Below are 20,061 nucleotides of genomic sequence, written 5' to 3' on the forward strand. Positions count from 1 at the left end.
CCAGANATGTAAACGTAAAGGTGAATGCTGTAAATTCTGCAAAAACCATTATTTTATTGATTAATGTCTTTACAAGTAATAAATGCTAATTTCGATTTTAAACGAAACCCTTTTTATAAATAAGAAACAAAAACGGCTACTAGGGCGAGAACATGATTTTTTCTCGAAATTGGCAGCTCATAACGCAACAAGTAAAAATGAGCATTGAACAAATAGCAAACATTAACCACCATAAGCATTTTGACAGTCATTCAAAACGCACCACACATTGATCCGCAGTCACACCATAGTTATTTTAATTTTAATTGGGTAATTAACGTCACGCCAGTATCTAATCATAAACATCTGCAATCAATTGTTTAAAACCGGTGAAGTCTTCGGTTTGGTCAAAGTATCTAAAATGTATATTGATTGGTCATCATTCATCTTTTTAATCACTAACACATAAACTCGTTTTGACTATTCAACTAGCCAAAATATTGTTGTGGACAACTTTATATATAATATCAAAGTTTTATACAATTGTCTGCAGACGTTTAGCGCATCACGTAGGAATTTCACGGGCGAAAGCATTGCCTAGCAACATGCAAATTCCAGCTGACGTGAGATTAACGTTATCAAGTCGTCAGTGTAGTGCTTCTAGCGTTTACAATGTTCGTACGACAACTAAATGGATAAAACATTTTCAACACAAACTGCCAAAGCAAATGATCGCGTCGGCTGAGCATGGTGCGTGCATTTAACATTAATTAACACCTGCTTAAGACTGTTATTTTGTACAATTTATGTAAATAGTTTTAAACCAAATTTCGTTGCAAAGGTTATTACGAGCGTGCCAATATCTTAATCGGATATTAAGGAATATTTTTCTCCCAGTCGAAATACAACGTGTACAAAGGGAATTTTCAAGAGATAACATGAACATATTATAGTGGAAAAAAACATGATTTAAAAACATTTTAGAGGGGAAGACTTTTATTGGCAGTCCCTGCTATGTAAAGTAAAAGAAACACGTGTATAATTGAGCCGCGGCGATCACAAATGGGTCTGAAAGTAAATATTTAAAATATCCGTTTGTAATTTCCAATCAAATTTCGAATTAAAAATAGAACGTAAATTACTTCCAAAAAACAAGGGCCCTTAACACGTTAGACCATGGGAACCGTCATACTATTTTCACTTACAGAAATATGAGACGTCATAATTCTCCTTTACGGCATATGAACTCTTCCGTCTTTTCGCGGTTCATATCGATGTGCAAGAAATGTTGTTGCAATTCAACAGTCAAACAACTAAGAAACTTTTGTAGCTATATTGTATTGATTATAACATTACAGGTTTAATGGCTTCTAAATCAGGCGCTGAAAAGAGCCAAGAGGCAGCTGATGCAGTTGGGGGAAGAAAAATACCACAATGTAAACCTTGTTCCACGAATAACATGCTTACAGCTGCTCAAGAGTATTGCCATGATTGCAAAGAGTACCATTGCTCGGAATGTTCTAATTATCACAAAGCGTTTGCCTTCATGTCTGGCCATAACATTGTCGACTGGAAGCTGAAGGATCCCTAGGAAATGCTGTCAACATGTTTGGGTTTGATAAATGTACTGAACATGGGAATCTTGTGACAATGTATTGTAAAGACCATGACGTGTTTTGTTGTTCAACATGTGGTTTCTCAGGACACAAGCTTTGTGAAACGCAGAAGGTATTCATGAATTTTCAGTTGAAGTGAATATAATGCGGGACACATTAACGGCATGTAATTAAAAGGCTTCAAAATTCTTGCATTCTATAAAAGAAATAGGAAAGGAAGAAGAAAAAGAAATCAGAGAAAAGGCAGAAGCAATTAAATCAGAGTTCATTCAGAAGATAGACAGAGATACGTCACTGGCCTTGAAAGCTATTCAAGCATTTGCAGACGCTTTGAAATCATCCAAAAAAGAAGACATTACAAAGGTTTCGCATATCCAAGTTGATCTTAATTTAATGAGAAACAGTTTAAATTCTGCATCCGTAAAAACTATGCATGATCAATGCTTTATTCTTTGCAAATACATTAAACTAAGAACCATTGAATACGGTGGATTTTAAAACATGCAATCTTATGACACAATAACTATTGGAGTACATGCCGAATGTCACCATGCTATAGACACCCTCGTTAATGTTGAGGAAACACTAATTAAACTGCACAGATATACAGATAAGTAGTCAGTAAAATATAGCAGTTATTACATTAATTGAGCAATAAGAAGCAATAACAACCACAACGACACGAAATGCAATATAATGAAGAGTATTTCATTCTTAGCAAACGCGCTGTCATTAGAGGCAATATATGCACTGCCTTAATGTGTAAGTCTAGGTTATAATTCGAAAATTCAAACATGTTTTTAAGCACCTTTGCTAAATCACAAGTAGTCAATTTCCAATCTGACAGTTCTGCCGAAACGTTCAATATTCAGGCACTGTTCTCTCCCTCTTAGAGTCATGAACTTTCTAAAATAAACCGCACCTTTAAGGTCAAAGACATGTTCCCACAGTGTTTGCCTCACATGATCGATCTTATAACAGTAGCACATGATATGTTTTGGCAGGCTTTCACACATAAAATGACACATTTCAAAGTTGCGAGAGTATTGTCTAGTCATAAATGAGGCACTTAAGTTCTTTAGAAATGAGCACATCTACAACAGTCTTGGAGATGATTTGGCCGCTAACCATAAAATTGAATATTTTCCCGTTGTAGTTATGTTTGGAAAGAGCCACCATGAATTAAGTTGGAGCACAGAGTCAAAAACTGTTTGCCTTCCATTTTCAGCACCTTATATTGGAGAATACATGTACTTTTCCAAGCGTAGGAAGAAGGGAACGTAGCGTATTCCACGTAAGACACTATGTATTTATATGATGAATATTTTATCAATAAACAAAATACGTCCGGAACAAAGCCGACCGTCTACCACAGCAGTGATACTTGACAAGTCTATGGTTAAATATTTCCATAGCCAAATATGTTGCCCGCAGTCTACATAATTGCCCCAAAAATGTAAGTTTCTATAGTCTAAAAATACTCAATAGGGTAAATCATTAGTGCACTAAATGCAAAATTGTAACTTTTGTTCAGCTTTATTGTCTGCATTTGTTTAATGCAATACCTATGAGCTGTTTCAAGCTTTTGTACATCTGCTTTTGGGTAAAAGTACCATATCTCGCAACCAAACAGAGATTTAGGCAGTACGACACTCTCATAAACGGTCTTCAAAGTTAATGGAGACATCGACTTCGGATGGATTCCACTGTTGCAGCTGTTGAGGCACGTGCCGCGAAACTGTCTTTGTGCAATCAATTTCTCCTTTCATTACACCTGTTTTACTTCAGCCTTATGTCTTCATTGTTCATAAAGGGAACAAACTAAAGTTAAAATTATTTAAAAAACAATACTATGCTAAAAATAGTTATTAGTATTATATTACATGTATTTTTCATGACTTTATTTTTGTGCTTCTGAGTGCCCTTTACTTTTCGATCGTTATTAACAACGCCGTTTTTCTGAAGGTCATACTCTTTAGTACTTTTTCCGTTGTTGGTTATATTCAGGTTATCCTTCTGTGTTCCATAAAATGTGATATTAATGGCTCCAAGGTCATGTTCGGGAACTGAAATGTTATGTTCAAAGTATATATTGTTTTGAAAGGGTAAGAGTGATAAGTGGTATACGTATACGCCTCATACACACTAAGTTGTGGGTTCGAGCCCCACCAAGGGAATTTGTTCATGAAACTGCAAATGGACGTGGGTTCTCAAAAGTGATTTTATAAGCGACCAGTATTCGTTACAATGGAGCCACAAAAAATCTTTTTAACTAGATAATATTGCAAAACAAATTAAAAACTATAGATAACCCTATCTGAGAATAAAGCGTATTAAACAGTTGTAATCTAGGATAAACGGGGAATCCTTGTATTTGGTGTGTTATTAAAGAATATAATACGATATATTACAATAATACAATGAAAACTGTCAGAATATGTCAATTATGTGAAATAGCTATTTCACATATGCACTTACAGGATTGTCTATTTTGTAAACGGAGTTCCAATGACCAATTTCCATAACTTGCTTCACCCCAAAATGCGTTCACCAGGAATACTGTGTGGACATGCAAACGCCTGTCCACATCCACGTCTTCAGGAGGCATGTTGAAAATTGTATCCAGTAGCAGTGCTTGCGTGCGACTCGGGGAAATTAAATGCAATAAGACGTTCTCTTCTTTTGGTAGTTTCATCCAAACATCAACTGTGATCTGCTCGATGTCGATATCGTTGTTTGAAAAAAGGTCCACAATCCGCTTATCGCCATATATTCTAGATAATTAAATTCACCAAAAATCGCATATAGAAAATCATAAGAGATTTGACTATGTTTTAATAACATTTACACTTCAATTGACAGTATGTTATACGAAGTTTTTATAATAAACACGCAGCCCAGTTGAATTAGATGTCACCATTATGAAAAGTGTTTAATAACACACAAGTAAATTAACGTGATATATCTGAAACACGATTTATTCAATATATATGCATATAAATGGATTTTATGCAGAAATTGATAATTGACCAAATACCTGTCATCCTCAACAAATACGGAGTAGTGCACCAAACTTGGTAGAGATGTAAAATGTTGCGCGAGATGAACCATTTTCATCACATTTGGATAACCAAAGCCAAATGCACTGTGATCTGCAAAGTAAACAAAGCAAAAATATAATGTATAAATTACTTTAGACTCGTAGTTCATAATTCAAGAGATGGTAATTACAGAGACTAACACAACAACCTACAATTAAACCATGATTTTTTCTAATATAAAAAATTCAAGATCAGACAGGCACTCAACGAGCAACTCACTAAACGTTTAAAAACCTACTGACACTCATCGACAGACGCACTACTCAACGTATTAACCCTACAGACACTCATCGACAGACCCACTACTTAACGTCTTAAGCCTAGAGACACTCATCGACAGACTCACTTCTCAACGTCTTAAGCCTACAGACACTCATCGACAGACGCACTACTCAACGTCTTAAGCCTACAGACGCTCATCGACAGACGCACTACTCAACGTCTTAAGCCTACAGACGCTCATCGACAGACGCACTACTCAACGTCTTAAGCCTACAGACACTCATCGACAGACGCACTTCTCAACGTCTTAAGCCTACAGACGCTCATCGACAGACGCACTACTCAACGTCTTAAGCCTACAGACACTCATCGACAGACAAACTTTTCAACGTCTTAAGCCTACAGACACTCATCGACAGACGCACTTCTCGACGTCTTAAGCCTACAGACACTCATCGACAGACGCACTACTGAACGTCTTAAGCCTACAGACGCTCATCGACAGACGCACTACTCAACGTCTTAAGCCTACAGAACCTCATCGACAGACGCACTACTGAACGTCTTAAGCCTACAGACGCTCATCGACAGACGCACTACTCAACGTCTTAAGCATACAGACACCCATCGACAGACGCACTACTCAACGTCTACGTCTTAAGCCTACAGACACTCATCGACAGACGCACTACTCAACGTCTTAAGCCTACAGACACTCATCGACAGACGCACTACTCAACGTCTTAAGCCTACAGACACTCATCGACAGACGCACTACTCAACGTCTTAAGCCTACAGACACTCATCGACAGACGCACTTCTCAACGTCTTAAGCATACAGCCACTCATCGACAAACGCACTACTTAACGATTTATGCCTACAGCCACTCATCGACAGACCCACTACTCAACGTCTTAAGCCTACAAACACTCATCGACAGACGCACTACTCAACGTCTTAAGCCTACAAGCACTCATCGACAGACGCACTACTCAACGTCTTAAGCCTACAGACACTCATCGACAGACGCACTACTCAACGTCTTAAGCCTACATACACTCATCGACAGACGCACTACTCAACGTCTTAAGCCTACAGACACTCATCGACAGACGCACTACTCAACGTCTTAAGCCTACAGACACTCATAAACAGACGCACTACTCAACGTCTTAAGCCTACAGACACTCATCGACAGACGCACTACTTAACGTCTTAACCCTACAGACACTCATAGACAGACGCACTACTCAACGTCTTAAGCCTACAGACATTCATCGACAGACGCACTACTCAACGTCATAAGCCTACAGACACTCATCGACAGACGCACTACTGAACGTCTTAAGCATACAGACACTCATCGACAGACGCACTACTCAACGGCTTAAGCCTACAGACGCTTATCGACAGACGCACTACTGAACGTCTTAAGCCTTCAGACGCTCATCGACAGACGCACTACTCAACGTCTTAAGCCTACAGACACTCATCGACAGACGCACTACTCAATGTCTTAAGCCTACAGACACTCATCGACAGACGCACTACTTAACGTCTTAAGCATACAGACACTCATCGACAGACGCACTACTCAACGTCTTAAGCCTACAGACACTCATCGACAGACGTACTACTCAATGTCTTAAGCATACAGACACTCATCGACAGACGCACTACTCAACGTCTTAAGCCTACAGACACTCATCGACAGACGCACTACTCAACGTCTAAAGCATACAGACACTCATCGACAGACGCACTACTCAACGTCTTAAGCCTACAGACACTCATCGACAGACGCACTACTCAACGTCTTAAGCCTACAGACACTCATCGACAGACGCACTACTCAACGTCTTAAGCATACAGACACTCATCGACAGACGCACTACTCAACGTCTTAAGCATACAGACACTCATCGACAGACGCACTACTCAACGTCTTAAGCCTACAGACACTTATCGACAGACGCACTACTCAACGTCTAAAGCATACAGACACTCATCGACAGACGCACTACTCAACGTCTTAACCCTACAGACACTCATCGACAGACGAACTACTCAACGTCTTAAGCCTACAGACACTCATCGACAGACGCACTACTCAACGTCTAAAGCATACAGACACTCATAGACAGACGCACTACTCAACGTCTAAAGCATACAAACACTCATCGACAGACGCACTACTCAACGTCTAAAGCATACAGACACTCATAGACAGACGCACTACTCAACGTCTTAAGCATACAAACACTCATCGACAGACGCAGTACTCAATGTCTTAAGCATACAGACACTCATCGACAGACGCACCTCTCAACGTCTAAACCATACAGACACTCATCGACAGACGCACTTCTCAACGTCTTAAGCATACAGACACTCATCGACAGACGCACTACTCAATGTCTTAAGCCTACAGACACTCATCGACAGACGCACTACTCAATGTCTTAAGCATACAGACACTCATCGACAGACGCACTACTCAATGTCTTAAGCATACAGACACTCATCGACAGACGCACTACTCAACGTCTTAAGCCTACAGACACTCATCGACAGACGCACTACTCAACGTCTTAAGCCTACAGACACTCATCGACAGACGCACTACTCAACGTCTTAAGCCTACAGACACTCATCGACAGACGCACTACTCAATGTCTTAAGCATACAGACACTCATCGACAGACGCACTACTCAATGTCTTAAGCATACAGACACTCATCGACAGACGCACTACTCAACGTCTTAAGCATACAGACACTCATCGACAGACGCACTACTCAACGTCTTAAGCCTACAGACACTCATCAACAGACGCACTTCTCAACGTCTTAAGCCTACAGACACTCATCGACAGACGCACTACTCAATGTCTTAAGCCTACAGACACTCATCGACAGACGCACTACTCAATGTCTTAAGCATACAGACGCTCATCGACAGACGCACTACTCAACGTCTTAAGCATACAGACACTCATCAACAGACGCACTACTCAACGTCTTATGCATACAGACACTCATCAACAGACGCACTACTCAACGTCTTATGCATACAGACACTCATCAACAGACGCACTACTCAACGTCTTATGCATACAGACACTCATCAACAGACGCACTACTCAACGTCTTAAGCATACAGACACTCATCAACAGACGCACTACTCAACGTCTTATGCATACAGACACTCATCGACAGACGCACTACTCAACGTCTTAAGCCTACAGACACTCATAAACAGACGCACTACTCAACGTCTTAAGCCTACAGACACTCATCGACAGACGCACTACTCAACGTCTTAAGCATACAGACACTCATCGACAGACGCACTTCTCAACGTCTTAAGCCTACAGACACTCATCGACAGACGCACTACTCAACGTCTTAAGCATACAGACACTCATCGACAGACGCACTTCTCAACGTCTTAAGCCTACAGACACTCATCGACAGACGCACTTCTCAACGTCTTAAGCCTACAGACACTCATAAACAGACGCACTACTCAACGTCTTAAGCCTACAGACACTCATCGACAGACGCACTTTTCAACGTCTTAGGCCTACAGACACTCATCGACAGACGCACTACTCAACGTCTTAAGCCTACAGACACTCATCGACAGACGCACTACTCAACGTCTTAAGCCTACAGACACTCATCGACAGACGCACTTGTCAACGTCTTAAGCATACAGACACTTATCGACAGACGCACTACTCAACGTCTTAAGCCTGCAGACACTCATCGACAGACGCACTTCTCAACGTCTTAAGCCTACAAACACTCATAAACAGACGCACTACTCAACGTCTTAAGCCTACAGACACTCATCGACACTACTTAACGTCTTAACCCTCCAGACACTCATCGACAGACGCACTTCTTAACGTCTTAAGCATACAGACACTCATCGACAGACGCACTACTCAACGTCTTATGCATACAGACACTCATCGACAGACGCACTTCTCAACGTCTTAAGCCTACATACTCTCATCGACAGACGCACTACTCAACGTCTTTAGCCTTCAGCCACTCATCGACAGACGTACTACTGAACGTCTTAAGCCTAAAGACAGTAATCGACAGACTCACTACTCAACGTCTTTAGCCTTCAGCCACTCATCGACAGACGCACTACTCAACATCTTAAGCCTACATACACTCATCGACAGACGCACTACTCAACGTCTTAAGCCTACAGCCACTCATCGACAGACGCTCTACTCAACGTATTTAGCCTTCAGCCACTCATCGACAGACTCACTACTCAACGTATTTAGCCTTCAGCCACTCATCGACAGACGCACTTCTCAACGTCTTAAGCCTACAGACACTCATCGACAGACGCACTACTCAACGTCTTAAACCTACAGACACTCATCGACAGACGCATAACTCAACGTCTTAAGCATACAGACACTTATCGACAGACGCACTTCTCAACGTCTTAAGCCTACATACACTCATCGACAGACGCACTACTCAACGTCTTAAGCCTACAGACACTCATCGACAGACGCACTACTCAACGTCTTAAGCCTACAGACACTCATCGACAGACGCACTTCTCAACGTCTTAAGCCTACATACTCTCATCGACAAACGCACTACTCAACGTTTTAAGGCTATAGACACTCATCGACAGACGCACTTCTCAACGTATTAAGCCTACAGACACTCATCGACAGACGCATAACTCAACGTCTTAAGCCTACAGCCACTCATCGACAGACGCACTACTCAACGTCTTAAGCCTACATACTCTCATCGACAGACACACTACTCAACGTTTTAAGCCTACAGACACTCATCGACAGACGCACTTCTCAATGTCTTAAGCCTACAGACACTCATCGACAGACGCATAACTCAACGTCTTAAGCCTACAGACACTCATCGACAGACGCATAACTCAACGTCTTAAGCCTACAGACACTCATCGACAGACGCATAACTCAACGTCTTAAGCCTATAGACACTCATCGACAGACGCATAACTCAACGTCTTAAGCCTACAGACACTCGTCAATAGACTCCCCCAACGTCTAAAGACTGCAGACAATCAGCGAGAGATCCACTCAACGTTATAAGACAACATACAATCAACAGAAAACGCATAACCTCATAAGACAAGAGACAATCACCGACAGACACACAACGGCATTAGACAACAAACAATCAACGATAGACGCACAACGTCATTAGACAACAGAAAATCAGCGGCATACACACAACGTCATAAGACAACAAACACTCTATAAGAGATTCATTCAGCGTCACAAGACAAGAGACACTCATCAAGAAACTCATTCAACGTCATAAGACAACAGCCACACATCAAGAGGTTCAATCAGCGTCAAAAGACAAGAGACACTCATCGAGTAACTCATTCAACGTCATAAGACAACAGCCACTCAACAAGAGATTCAATCAGCGTCATAAGACAAGAAACACTCATCGAGTAACTCATTTAACATCATAAGACAACAGCCACTCATCAAGAGATTCACTCAACGTCATTAGTCAACATAAACTTGTCTTCAGACAACAGAGAGACGCATACCGACATACGACAACATACACTTAACGAAAGACACACAACGTCATAAGACAACAGACACCTAATAAGAGACACACAACGTCACAGGACAACAGTAACTGAACGAGAGACACACAACGTTACAAGACAACAGACACTTAACGAGACACACACAACGTCATAATGCAACATAAACTTAACGAGACACACACAACGTCACAGGACAACAGTCACTGAACGAGAGACACACAACGTCATAATGCAACATACACTTAACGAGACACACACAACGTCATAATGCAACAGACACTTAATGAGACACACACAACGTCACAGGACAACAGTCACTGAACGAGAGACACACAACGTTACAAGACAACAGACACGTAACGAGACACACACAACGTCATAAAGCAACATACACTTAACGAGACACACACAACGTCATAATGCAACAGACACTTAATGAGACACACACAACGTCACAGGACAACAGTCACTGAACGAGAGACACACAACGTCACAGGACAACAGTCACTGAACGAGAGACACACAACGTTACAAGACAACAGTCACTGAACGAGAGACACACAACGTTACAAGACAACAGTCACTGAACGAGACACACACAACGTCACAGGACAACAGACACTTAACGAGACACACACAACGTCACAGGACAACAGACACTTAACGAGACACACACAACGTTACAAGACAACAGTCACTGAACGAGAGACACACAACGTTACAAGACAACAGACACTTAACGAGACACACACAACGTCACAGGACAACATACACTGAACGAGAGACACACAACGTTACAAGACAACAGACACTTAACGAGACACACACAACGTCACATGACAACAGTCACTGAACGAGAGACACACAACGTTACAAGACAACAGACACTTAACGAGACACACACAACGTCACAAGACAACAGACACTGAACGAGAGACACACAACGTTACAAGACAACAGACACTTAACGAGACACACACAACGTCACAGGACAACAGTCACTGAACGAGAGACACACAACGTTACAAGACAACAGACACTTAACGAGACACACACAACGTCAAAGGACAACAGTCACTGAACGAGAGACACACAACGTCACAGGACAACAGTCACTGAACGAGAGACACACAACGTCACAGGACAACAGACACTGAACGAGAGACACACAACGTCACAGGACAACAGACACTTAACGAGACACACACAACGTCACAGGACAACAGACACTGACACAACGTCACAGGACAACAGTCACTGAACGAGAGACACACAACGTCACAGGACAACAGTCACTGAACGAGAGACACACAACGTCACAGGACAACAGACACTGAACGAGAGACACACAACGTCACAGGACAACAGACACTGAACGAGAGACACACAACGTCACAGGACAACAGACACTTAACGAGACACACACAACGTCACAGGACAACAGACACTGAACGAGAGACACACAACGTCACAGGACAACAGTCACTGAACGAGAGACACACAACGTCACAGGACAACAGACACTGAACGAGAGACACACAACGTCACAGGACAACAGACACTGAACGAGAGACACACAACGTCACAGGACAACATACCTTAACGAGACACACACAACGTCACAGGACAACAGACACTGAACGAGAGACACACAACGTCACAGGACAACAGTCACTGAACGAGAGACACACAACGTCACAGGACAACAGTCACTGAACGAGAGACACACAACGTCACAGGACAACAGTCACTGAACGAGAGACACACAACGTTACAAGACAACAGACACTTAACGAGACACACACAACGTCATAATGCAACAGACACTTAACGAGACACAAACAACGTCATAATGCAACAGACACTTAACGAGACACACACATCGTCACAGAACAACAGACACTGAACGAGACACACACAACGTTACAAGACAACAGACACTTAACGAGACACACACAACGTCATAATGCAACAGACACTTAACGAGGCACAAACAACGTCATAATGCAACAGACACTTAACGAGACACACACAACGTCACAGGACAACAGACACTGAACGAGACACAAACAACGTCAAAATACAACAGTCACTTAACGAGACACACACAACGTCAAAATACAACTGTCACTTAACGAGACACACACAACGTCACAGGACAACAGACACTGAACGAGAGACACACAACGTTACAAGACAACAGACACTTAACGAGACACACACAACGTCATAATGCAACAGACACTTAACGAGACACACACAACGTCATAATGCAACAGACACTTAACGAGACACACACAACGTCATAATGCAATATATATTCAACAAGACACACACACAACGTCATAAGACAACTTACATTCAATGAAAGACACTCGACATCACAAGACAACAGACACAAATATTTAACTATCGTTATCAATAAATGTTGGAGCTACCGCAGTGAAACGAAAAGGGTTAAACCGGATGCCGAGTACTTAACCTCACATTTATTTATAAGGAATACATACGCCACATGATCTTGTAAGATACTCACAAAACTTTCCAGCTGCATTTTGCTTAAAATTTGGAGTTTCCTCAAGTCCAGTATAATTAGAAGATTCAACCAGGATATGTTTTATGTCTCTAACAGTAAGTTTTGGACTGGAATATAGAACACATAAACACGTTTTGGAAAATGCTGTCAATTGCACCAATACACCATGCACATTGGCTAGTTTAATGCTACAGATCCTAATTCTATAAAACAAATACTGAAAGATCAACTAATATTTATCTAATAATATATTGAACCAACACACCAGGCACATTGACGATTTTAATGCCTCAGAGCCTAACTCTATATAACAAATACTGAAAGATCAACCAATATGTATCTAAAAGTATATTGCACCAATCAAAAAAACGACGTAATCATAAACTATATACATTTCAACAATCGAGGACATCAATAAAATCTAGATACTTTGCCTGCAGAGCTATCGCTATTATTCCTGACACCAACGCCGTTGCAGATGATGAACCAGAGAACTTGTTGGAGCATCGAGAAGTATTTGGCTGGCTATGCATAGTTGTCCACTGCAGTATTAATATCAGGGGAAAAAACGTAATAACTCTTAAAGTGATACTCTTATTCAAAAGCAATACATACACATGCATAACAAACATATATTTTGAGTGATAAACCTCTAAGTACTTACTAAATAATGCAATTATGGACAATATCTATTACTGAAAACAAGATTGTAACGGTGTATTTAACAGCAGAAAGCGCAAATTTATTATATGATCGGTCATACGAGTTCGTTATTTTAGAAATTTACTTTCTGTGAAAACGATTTATATACACGCTGTGGTAGTAAATAAGCATGTGAGAATTTACGGGCATATTGTGAATAGTAGTTTAATTTATGCATTTGATAACAAATATAAGTGCCTTAACACGACATTAATTGACTATTTTAAATTTAAGTGATATAAAATGGAAGTACAAAGCTTAATTCACACGATTATACTAACAAATATAAGTCGCAATAACGAAATCAACACAATTTAAATTTAACTGATATAAAATGAAAGTTCAAAGCGTAATTCACACGATTTAAAACAAACATTACTGAATAAAAGTAGGCCGAAAAGGACCAGGCCGAAATGATATCTCGGCCGAATCGACCCGACACCAAATTTTTTATCGGTGATAATGCAAGGTACCAGTCTAAATAATTTACGCATGTCGGAGACGACCGAGTAACTACGATCTAGAAAGTTGATTAAACCGTCATAGTTCGGCTATGTCCGTGTTTATTCGGAATGTTAACAATTGTATATATTGTCACATGACTCTATTGAGCCAATTGGGTATCGATATTTTTCACGTATCATATTCAATAAAACCCATTCAGCCGCGTCTTTGTTGCCTAGCATAAACATTCGTCTTCTTTATTGTGGCAAATCTTATTAAGGGGTAAGTGTGTATCTTTAAAATTCGAAAGATCGTGTTTTGATTTACGTTTTGTTGGTGTGCTATAAACTAATAGTGCTTTAGTGAAAGTCGTTTTAACAAGTTGGTCGTTTTGGACTGCGAACGTGTTAGCTGTTGAAATATTTATAACAGCTACTGGTAAATGTTTTTGTGTGTGATTTGCTCCCTCTCAAACATTACTTGCCTGCCAAGAACTTTATTGGATTTATAAATATAATATTCTTCAAATCACCATGATAATAAGGTCAAAATCAAATTTAATTCTGCTGTTTTTGATATTAAACTGAGCAAATACGGATAGAAAATGTTGATTATTTTAAAACCTATGTCAATACTAAACTTACTATTAAGTTTAATTGTGATATATTTGGCCATTAAATAATCATTCATTTCAGTTGTAAAAACATTTGGATTTTGTTAAATAAACATCATTTTATCCAGAGAATTTTATTATGAACAAAAACTAATTTCTTTTTACAAAACTGAGCAATTAATAACACATAGCCAAAATTACATCACATTTTTAAAACAATATTCTGCGTCACAATATGAAAAAAATGTAATGGCCTTATTACCATCCCGGAGTCATAGCGAGTATTTCCATCACCAAAGGCAGAGACGAGAGTTGCCGTGTTGATGTCTCGGCGGCCGGGCAAAGTCCCGTTGACACCGATAGTGTTCACAGCAATCGTATAAAGACTGTTTGAAAATCCATTACCTGGTCTCCCTGCTGGAAACACGTATATTGAACCCAGACCTTTACGGCCCTAAAATAAACATTCCTGTTACTGGAGATCAAAGCACATTTCTCAATAATACAATAAAAACTACAGGGACAAGCCAGGAAAAAGATATTCAAATATAAGCCAAAGACACAAGTGGCACAGCGTAAGGAACTAAACGACACCGAACAAGGGAAACAAACGTACGAATGGAATTAACGGTCCACATATGCATCATTATAGTTTTAATGTTGGGATAACCGCCATGGAACAGAAGTTCAATGGAACACGACTTAAAGCTGCGCTCTCACAGATTTACCATTTTTACAACTTTTTTTTATTTTTTTGTCTTGGAAAGAGCAAATTTTTGCGTAAATATCTGCAAACCAATAACATAAGATTGCCGACAAAAACTCAGATCGTAGATTTTCATATTTCCATTCTAAAATTAATGTTTTATGGCTTAAACCGTTGCTAACGGTTTAAGAAAAATGCATAAAAAATAAATTTTTGAACTTAGATATAAAAATCTGCGATCTTATTTTTTGTCAGCAGTCTTATATAACTGGGTTCCATGGATTTTCGCAAAAATTCGCTCGTTCCAAGACAAAAAATAAAAAGGTTGTCAAAACGTTCAATCTGTGAAAGTGCAGCTTTAACTGAGGGTTTAAAATATGTGCGCATAACTACCCACTTGTCTAAATATTTTTCAATAATTCAAACATTAAAATATAAGCCTGATCATAGCCTTTATCAAATTTAAAGCAATGAAGAATAAAGTAAAAATTAACATATAATATGATGAAGTAAATTTAAGTACTCATTAGCCAAAACAGGCACCAGCTGTTAACATTTAAAAGGTATAATGCATTTATTCAAAGACATCCATTGAACAAAACTCACACTAACCATCTTATTGTTTAATAATAAATGCATCATTTTACAAACAAGGAGAGTACACAAAAAATAGATTAATTTTAAAAACTACATTAAAAATAGATGGTGTCAAACATTTATGAAGTTATCAATACGAAATGAGTCGAAACCTTTACGAGCCAAGTCTCGAATACTAAACGTAGTAAAGGTGTGCATAGTGGCTAACTTAATTCGGCCTCAGGAAATAAACAAGTAAAAGACATGTATCAAATTTAGTATACTATGCGATTACCTCCGATAAATTGTCATTTTCCACGTTATCTTTCCATTCAAGTATCAGTTAATCATGAACAAACTTATTAAGTTAAAACAATCGCGTTGAAGATAAACTATTTGATAACTATATTTATATTACCAAAAGGTGTGTAACTAAAAAATACACTGAATTGGGTTTGTAATGGATATCAGACGATGCATTACCGCGGGTTTGGATATTTCTATATTGTGGGTACTTACTTCCTTATATCCTTTGAAAAGAGCCTTTTCTGATGCAAAGTCAAGTTTGGTAAAAGGCTTGTTGAAATCCCAGCTACATGAATAAATGGCGATATGGTTGTGTTTGTACGCAAGGGCGGCGGCATACGCGGAGGATTCCATCGCGGGATAGGGCCAATTTTTGAATTGCATCACCTTGCCAGTTTTCAGTACTTTGAAAAGTATAGAACATAATTCATTATTTTACAATATGACACCATTTTACTCGTATTTTAACTAAGTTTAACTATTTCGGGTGTCCCTCTATGTATCACCATAATATTGAAGACACTATTGTAATTCAGGATATTTTATTTAGACACAAAACATGACCTACAGACTCTCGACACGTTGATTCTTATATACGCCTACTAATCTCCACTTGAGGAACACATAGTTTTAACTTTACCCTATACTCACATTCCATATTATTGTAACGTACCAGCTATTTTTGCATCCTTGGCAACACCACAGCTGCAGGGATCACACGTTGTATTTCTGCAAACGCCAGCGGCCACGGTCCCACAAGCATTACCATGGCTGCACAAGGAATTCAAGTTTACACATCATTAATTGTATAATATTAAAACGATTAATATTAAAATTGATAATAAGAAAGTCTCACTTAAATAGCGATACAAATGTATTTACTAAAGTAACCTTATTTCCAAATGAAAAAGTGCCATAACTTAAAAAGTTAACAAATAATGGTTGAATTTCAATTGTATTTTCTTACTTTGTGAGTGTGCTTAATTCAGGATAATTTCCATAATACTCCGGTGAATAGTTATTGTTGTTATCCACAAAGTTGTGTGAGTATTCAACAGCCTACAAGGATACAACACAGACATCAAACAAAGAACATTTAGTAACATTGAAATGATGTAATATCTTAATGTAATTTGATGATTAAATGTACTAAATGACAGATGCACGGAATAACTTAAATATTTGTAATTGTGTATGTGTGTTTTTTAAAAGAGAAGTATCAAAATATGCAGTACAGTTTTATACAAATTAGCATGGTTATCATTAAAACGATGATTATACCGATTGTAAATATGCTAAAGATGTTCTGTTGCTTTGTCATTTGGAAAGTTATTATGCCAAATTTCATTTGTGACATATTCCAAGATTTCATAATCGATCACCATTATTAATGAAGATAAGGAGCTATATATCAACATACAATATTTTTTTTCAGCTCTTGGTTGTCCCCGTCTATGCCGACGTCCACTATTCCAATGACGATGTGCTTGCCAGTGTAACCCGCCTTCCAGGCGTCCTCGATGTGGTGCACGGGATCGTAGAACGGCGAACAGACTAAGCCAGACTGTGGATCACACAGTATGATTCACATCAAATCAATTATACAATTGATAATTATTTTGACCTTACAAAAAGTATTTTTATTATTATTATCATTATTATTATTATTATTATTATTATTATTATTATAGAGAAATAAAATGCTCCTTTTCAAATCAAGTAAGTAGCATGTAGTTCCAACTCTCACAATTTGGCTAACAGGGGTGTGGCGATCATACACACAGTCTTATGATTCTTATATCATGAATTAATTAGACGCATTGAAGTTTAGTGAGTCTACTATAACTAATCACAAAACAGGTTATACAGTGCTTACACCCAGAGACCCCTTCAGTGCAGCGTTGTCAGAAACATTTGCAAGACTGCATGAATGTGTTTTGAAAAATCAGCTACAATGAACTCGACCCTTTAACCTACTTGCCTGAAACCAATAAGGTCATCTTATGGTCAATAGCAATTTGTATACTAGTAGAGTTTAATGAACAAACCGTTTGTTATGCGGGCAAAGTTAAAAAACCGTGACCATGACCTTTTACCTGCTGACTCTCATATTCGTGCAGCACATTCCCCGATAGGGGCAACCAATGAATGTTACAATAGTTGCATGAAATAAGTAGACTAAGTTTGAGCTTAAACCACTTACGTTTTAAAAACAGTAAAAACTAATATACTTTGTACAAGAACATACTGTTTATATTTTCTTTACTTTTTTTCTTTGAGCTTTAAAAACTTCGAGTATTATAACATGTTCTAGAACACAAATGTGGTAATATAAAAATGGCCGTACGTGTTGCCTTTGCCGGTTATCTTCAAAAATAGTTCGTGTATCCCGGGTATGCCTCTCAAGCGGTGGTACGTGCGGATTCGGGAACAACTGTTCCCCTTGTTGAATGTACTTTACCTGTAACCATATAAACAATGCAGTGTGATTTACCTAATAGCATTTCAATCTTATTCGTCAACTATTAACGGAATGGCCCCTTATTGTTATTATTTAAAAAAGAGATATTGTTTTCGTTTGAATTAGTCACTTGGAGTTACATGAATGCTTAAACATCTTCCCTACAATATTACAAAGTACATACTTGTTCATTGAATGATATACTCTTGCCTAATCTTTAAAACTGATTCAGTCGCGTCCAACGCGTGATATAATAATATTTGATATCTTGTTATTGAGCGGTTTAATATCTAATGTCATAATACTAACAGTGCTTTATCTTAAAGCAAATACAAAACAATTGAGTTATGTTTTATACTGCAAAATGTTTTTTTAAGTATACACACCCGATTATTTCCAAAAGCGTCTTTTCCACCAAATATGTATAAGGCCTCAAGCTCTGTTTTATTAAGTTCTCGTGAAGCCTTGAGCTCGGCTATGTTAAATTCGCGTGGATCCTTGAGGTCTGCTTCATTACGTTCTCGTTGAGCATTGAGTCCTATTTCACTAGATTCTTGTGTCACCGCCATCCATATGTTAAACGCAAACACATTGTGGGTCACCTACAATTATGCAACACACATATTGTTGTCAAAACCTATCGGTCTAAGGCAATAGATCAATCGGACAAATATTTTTGACTATTCAAAGGCCGTTCAATGAGTTTATACTTTTTTATCTATCAGACTGAATGAGTCTGCCAAACATGTGTAATGGAACGCATTCCTGCGAACCCTACTGCGTTCATACAGCATACATGCATAGAAAATGTAACCAATCCTTATATGTAATCAGTTGAAATTATGATAAAGGTACGTAATACTTGCCTTATACACGTATGTCACATTGTAGCGAATGAAATTTCTCCTGACAGTTTTGAAATCGTCTGAGTGGCATTTAACTAGAATTTTATCACTGTATATCAAGTCCAAATCATAGTCGATACATCCTTTAGCATTTCCAACAAGGAACAACATAAGACAAATCGATGAAAACACATTACATTTCGGATACATCTTTACAAAATTCATTTTTAATACACTTTGGACTTTGTATAAGTTAAACAAAAGATAACGAGTCACATGATTCCTGTTTGTTCACAGTGGCCATGATTGTACTACGTAAATAAATACAACAAACATGAAGGAATTAAAGAACGT

The 20,061-nt window shown here is 38.8% G+C and overlaps 1 protein-coding gene across 1 annotated transcript; it reads right to left on the bottom strand.

Annotated features, from left to right (window-relative positions):
- Positions 1-1,968: 1,968 nt before the first annotated feature.
- LOC128243818 (furin-like protease kpc-1) lies at positions 1,969-19,907 on the bottom strand. The gene is made up of 13 exons (XM_052961784.1): positions 19,729-19,907; positions 19,249-19,464; positions 18,749-18,862; positions 17,822-17,965; positions 17,369-17,460; positions 17,075-17,172; positions 16,615-16,805; positions 15,076-15,267; positions 13,484-13,596; positions 13,055-13,161; positions 4,633-4,747; positions 4,074-4,369; positions 1,969-3,661 (listed from the first exon to the last, which is right to left on the bottom strand). The coding sequence occupies exons 1-13, from the start codon at positions 19,876-19,878 to the stop codon at positions 3,429-3,431; spliced, it is 2,061 nt and encodes a 686-aa protein (XP_052817744.1). The 5' UTR covers positions 19,879-19,907; the 3' UTR covers positions 1,969-3,428.
- Between the last annotated feature and the right edge of the window lie 154 nt (positions 19,908-20,061).

Source organism: Mya arenaria, chromosome 8 (assembly GCF_026914265.1).
Source record: "Mya arenaria isolate MELC-2E11 chromosome 8, ASM2691426v1".
Taxonomy (NCBI): Eukaryota; Metazoa; Mollusca; class Bivalvia; order Myida; family Myidae; genus Mya; species Mya arenaria.

Coding starts and splice junctions, on each gene's coding strand:
- LOC128243818 (XM_052961784.1), bottom strand. CDS start 19,878: ATGTTGTTCCTTGTTGGAAATGCTAAAGGATGTATCGACTATGATTTG. Junction 15,268..16,614: donor TTTTCAAAGGATATAAGGAA/GTAAGTACCCAC, acceptor TGTTTATTTTAG/GGCCGTAAAGGTCTGGGTTC. Junction 3,662..4,073: donor TTTACAAAATAGACAATCCT/GTAAGTGCATAT, acceptor ATAACATTTCAG/TTCCCGAACATGACCTTGGA.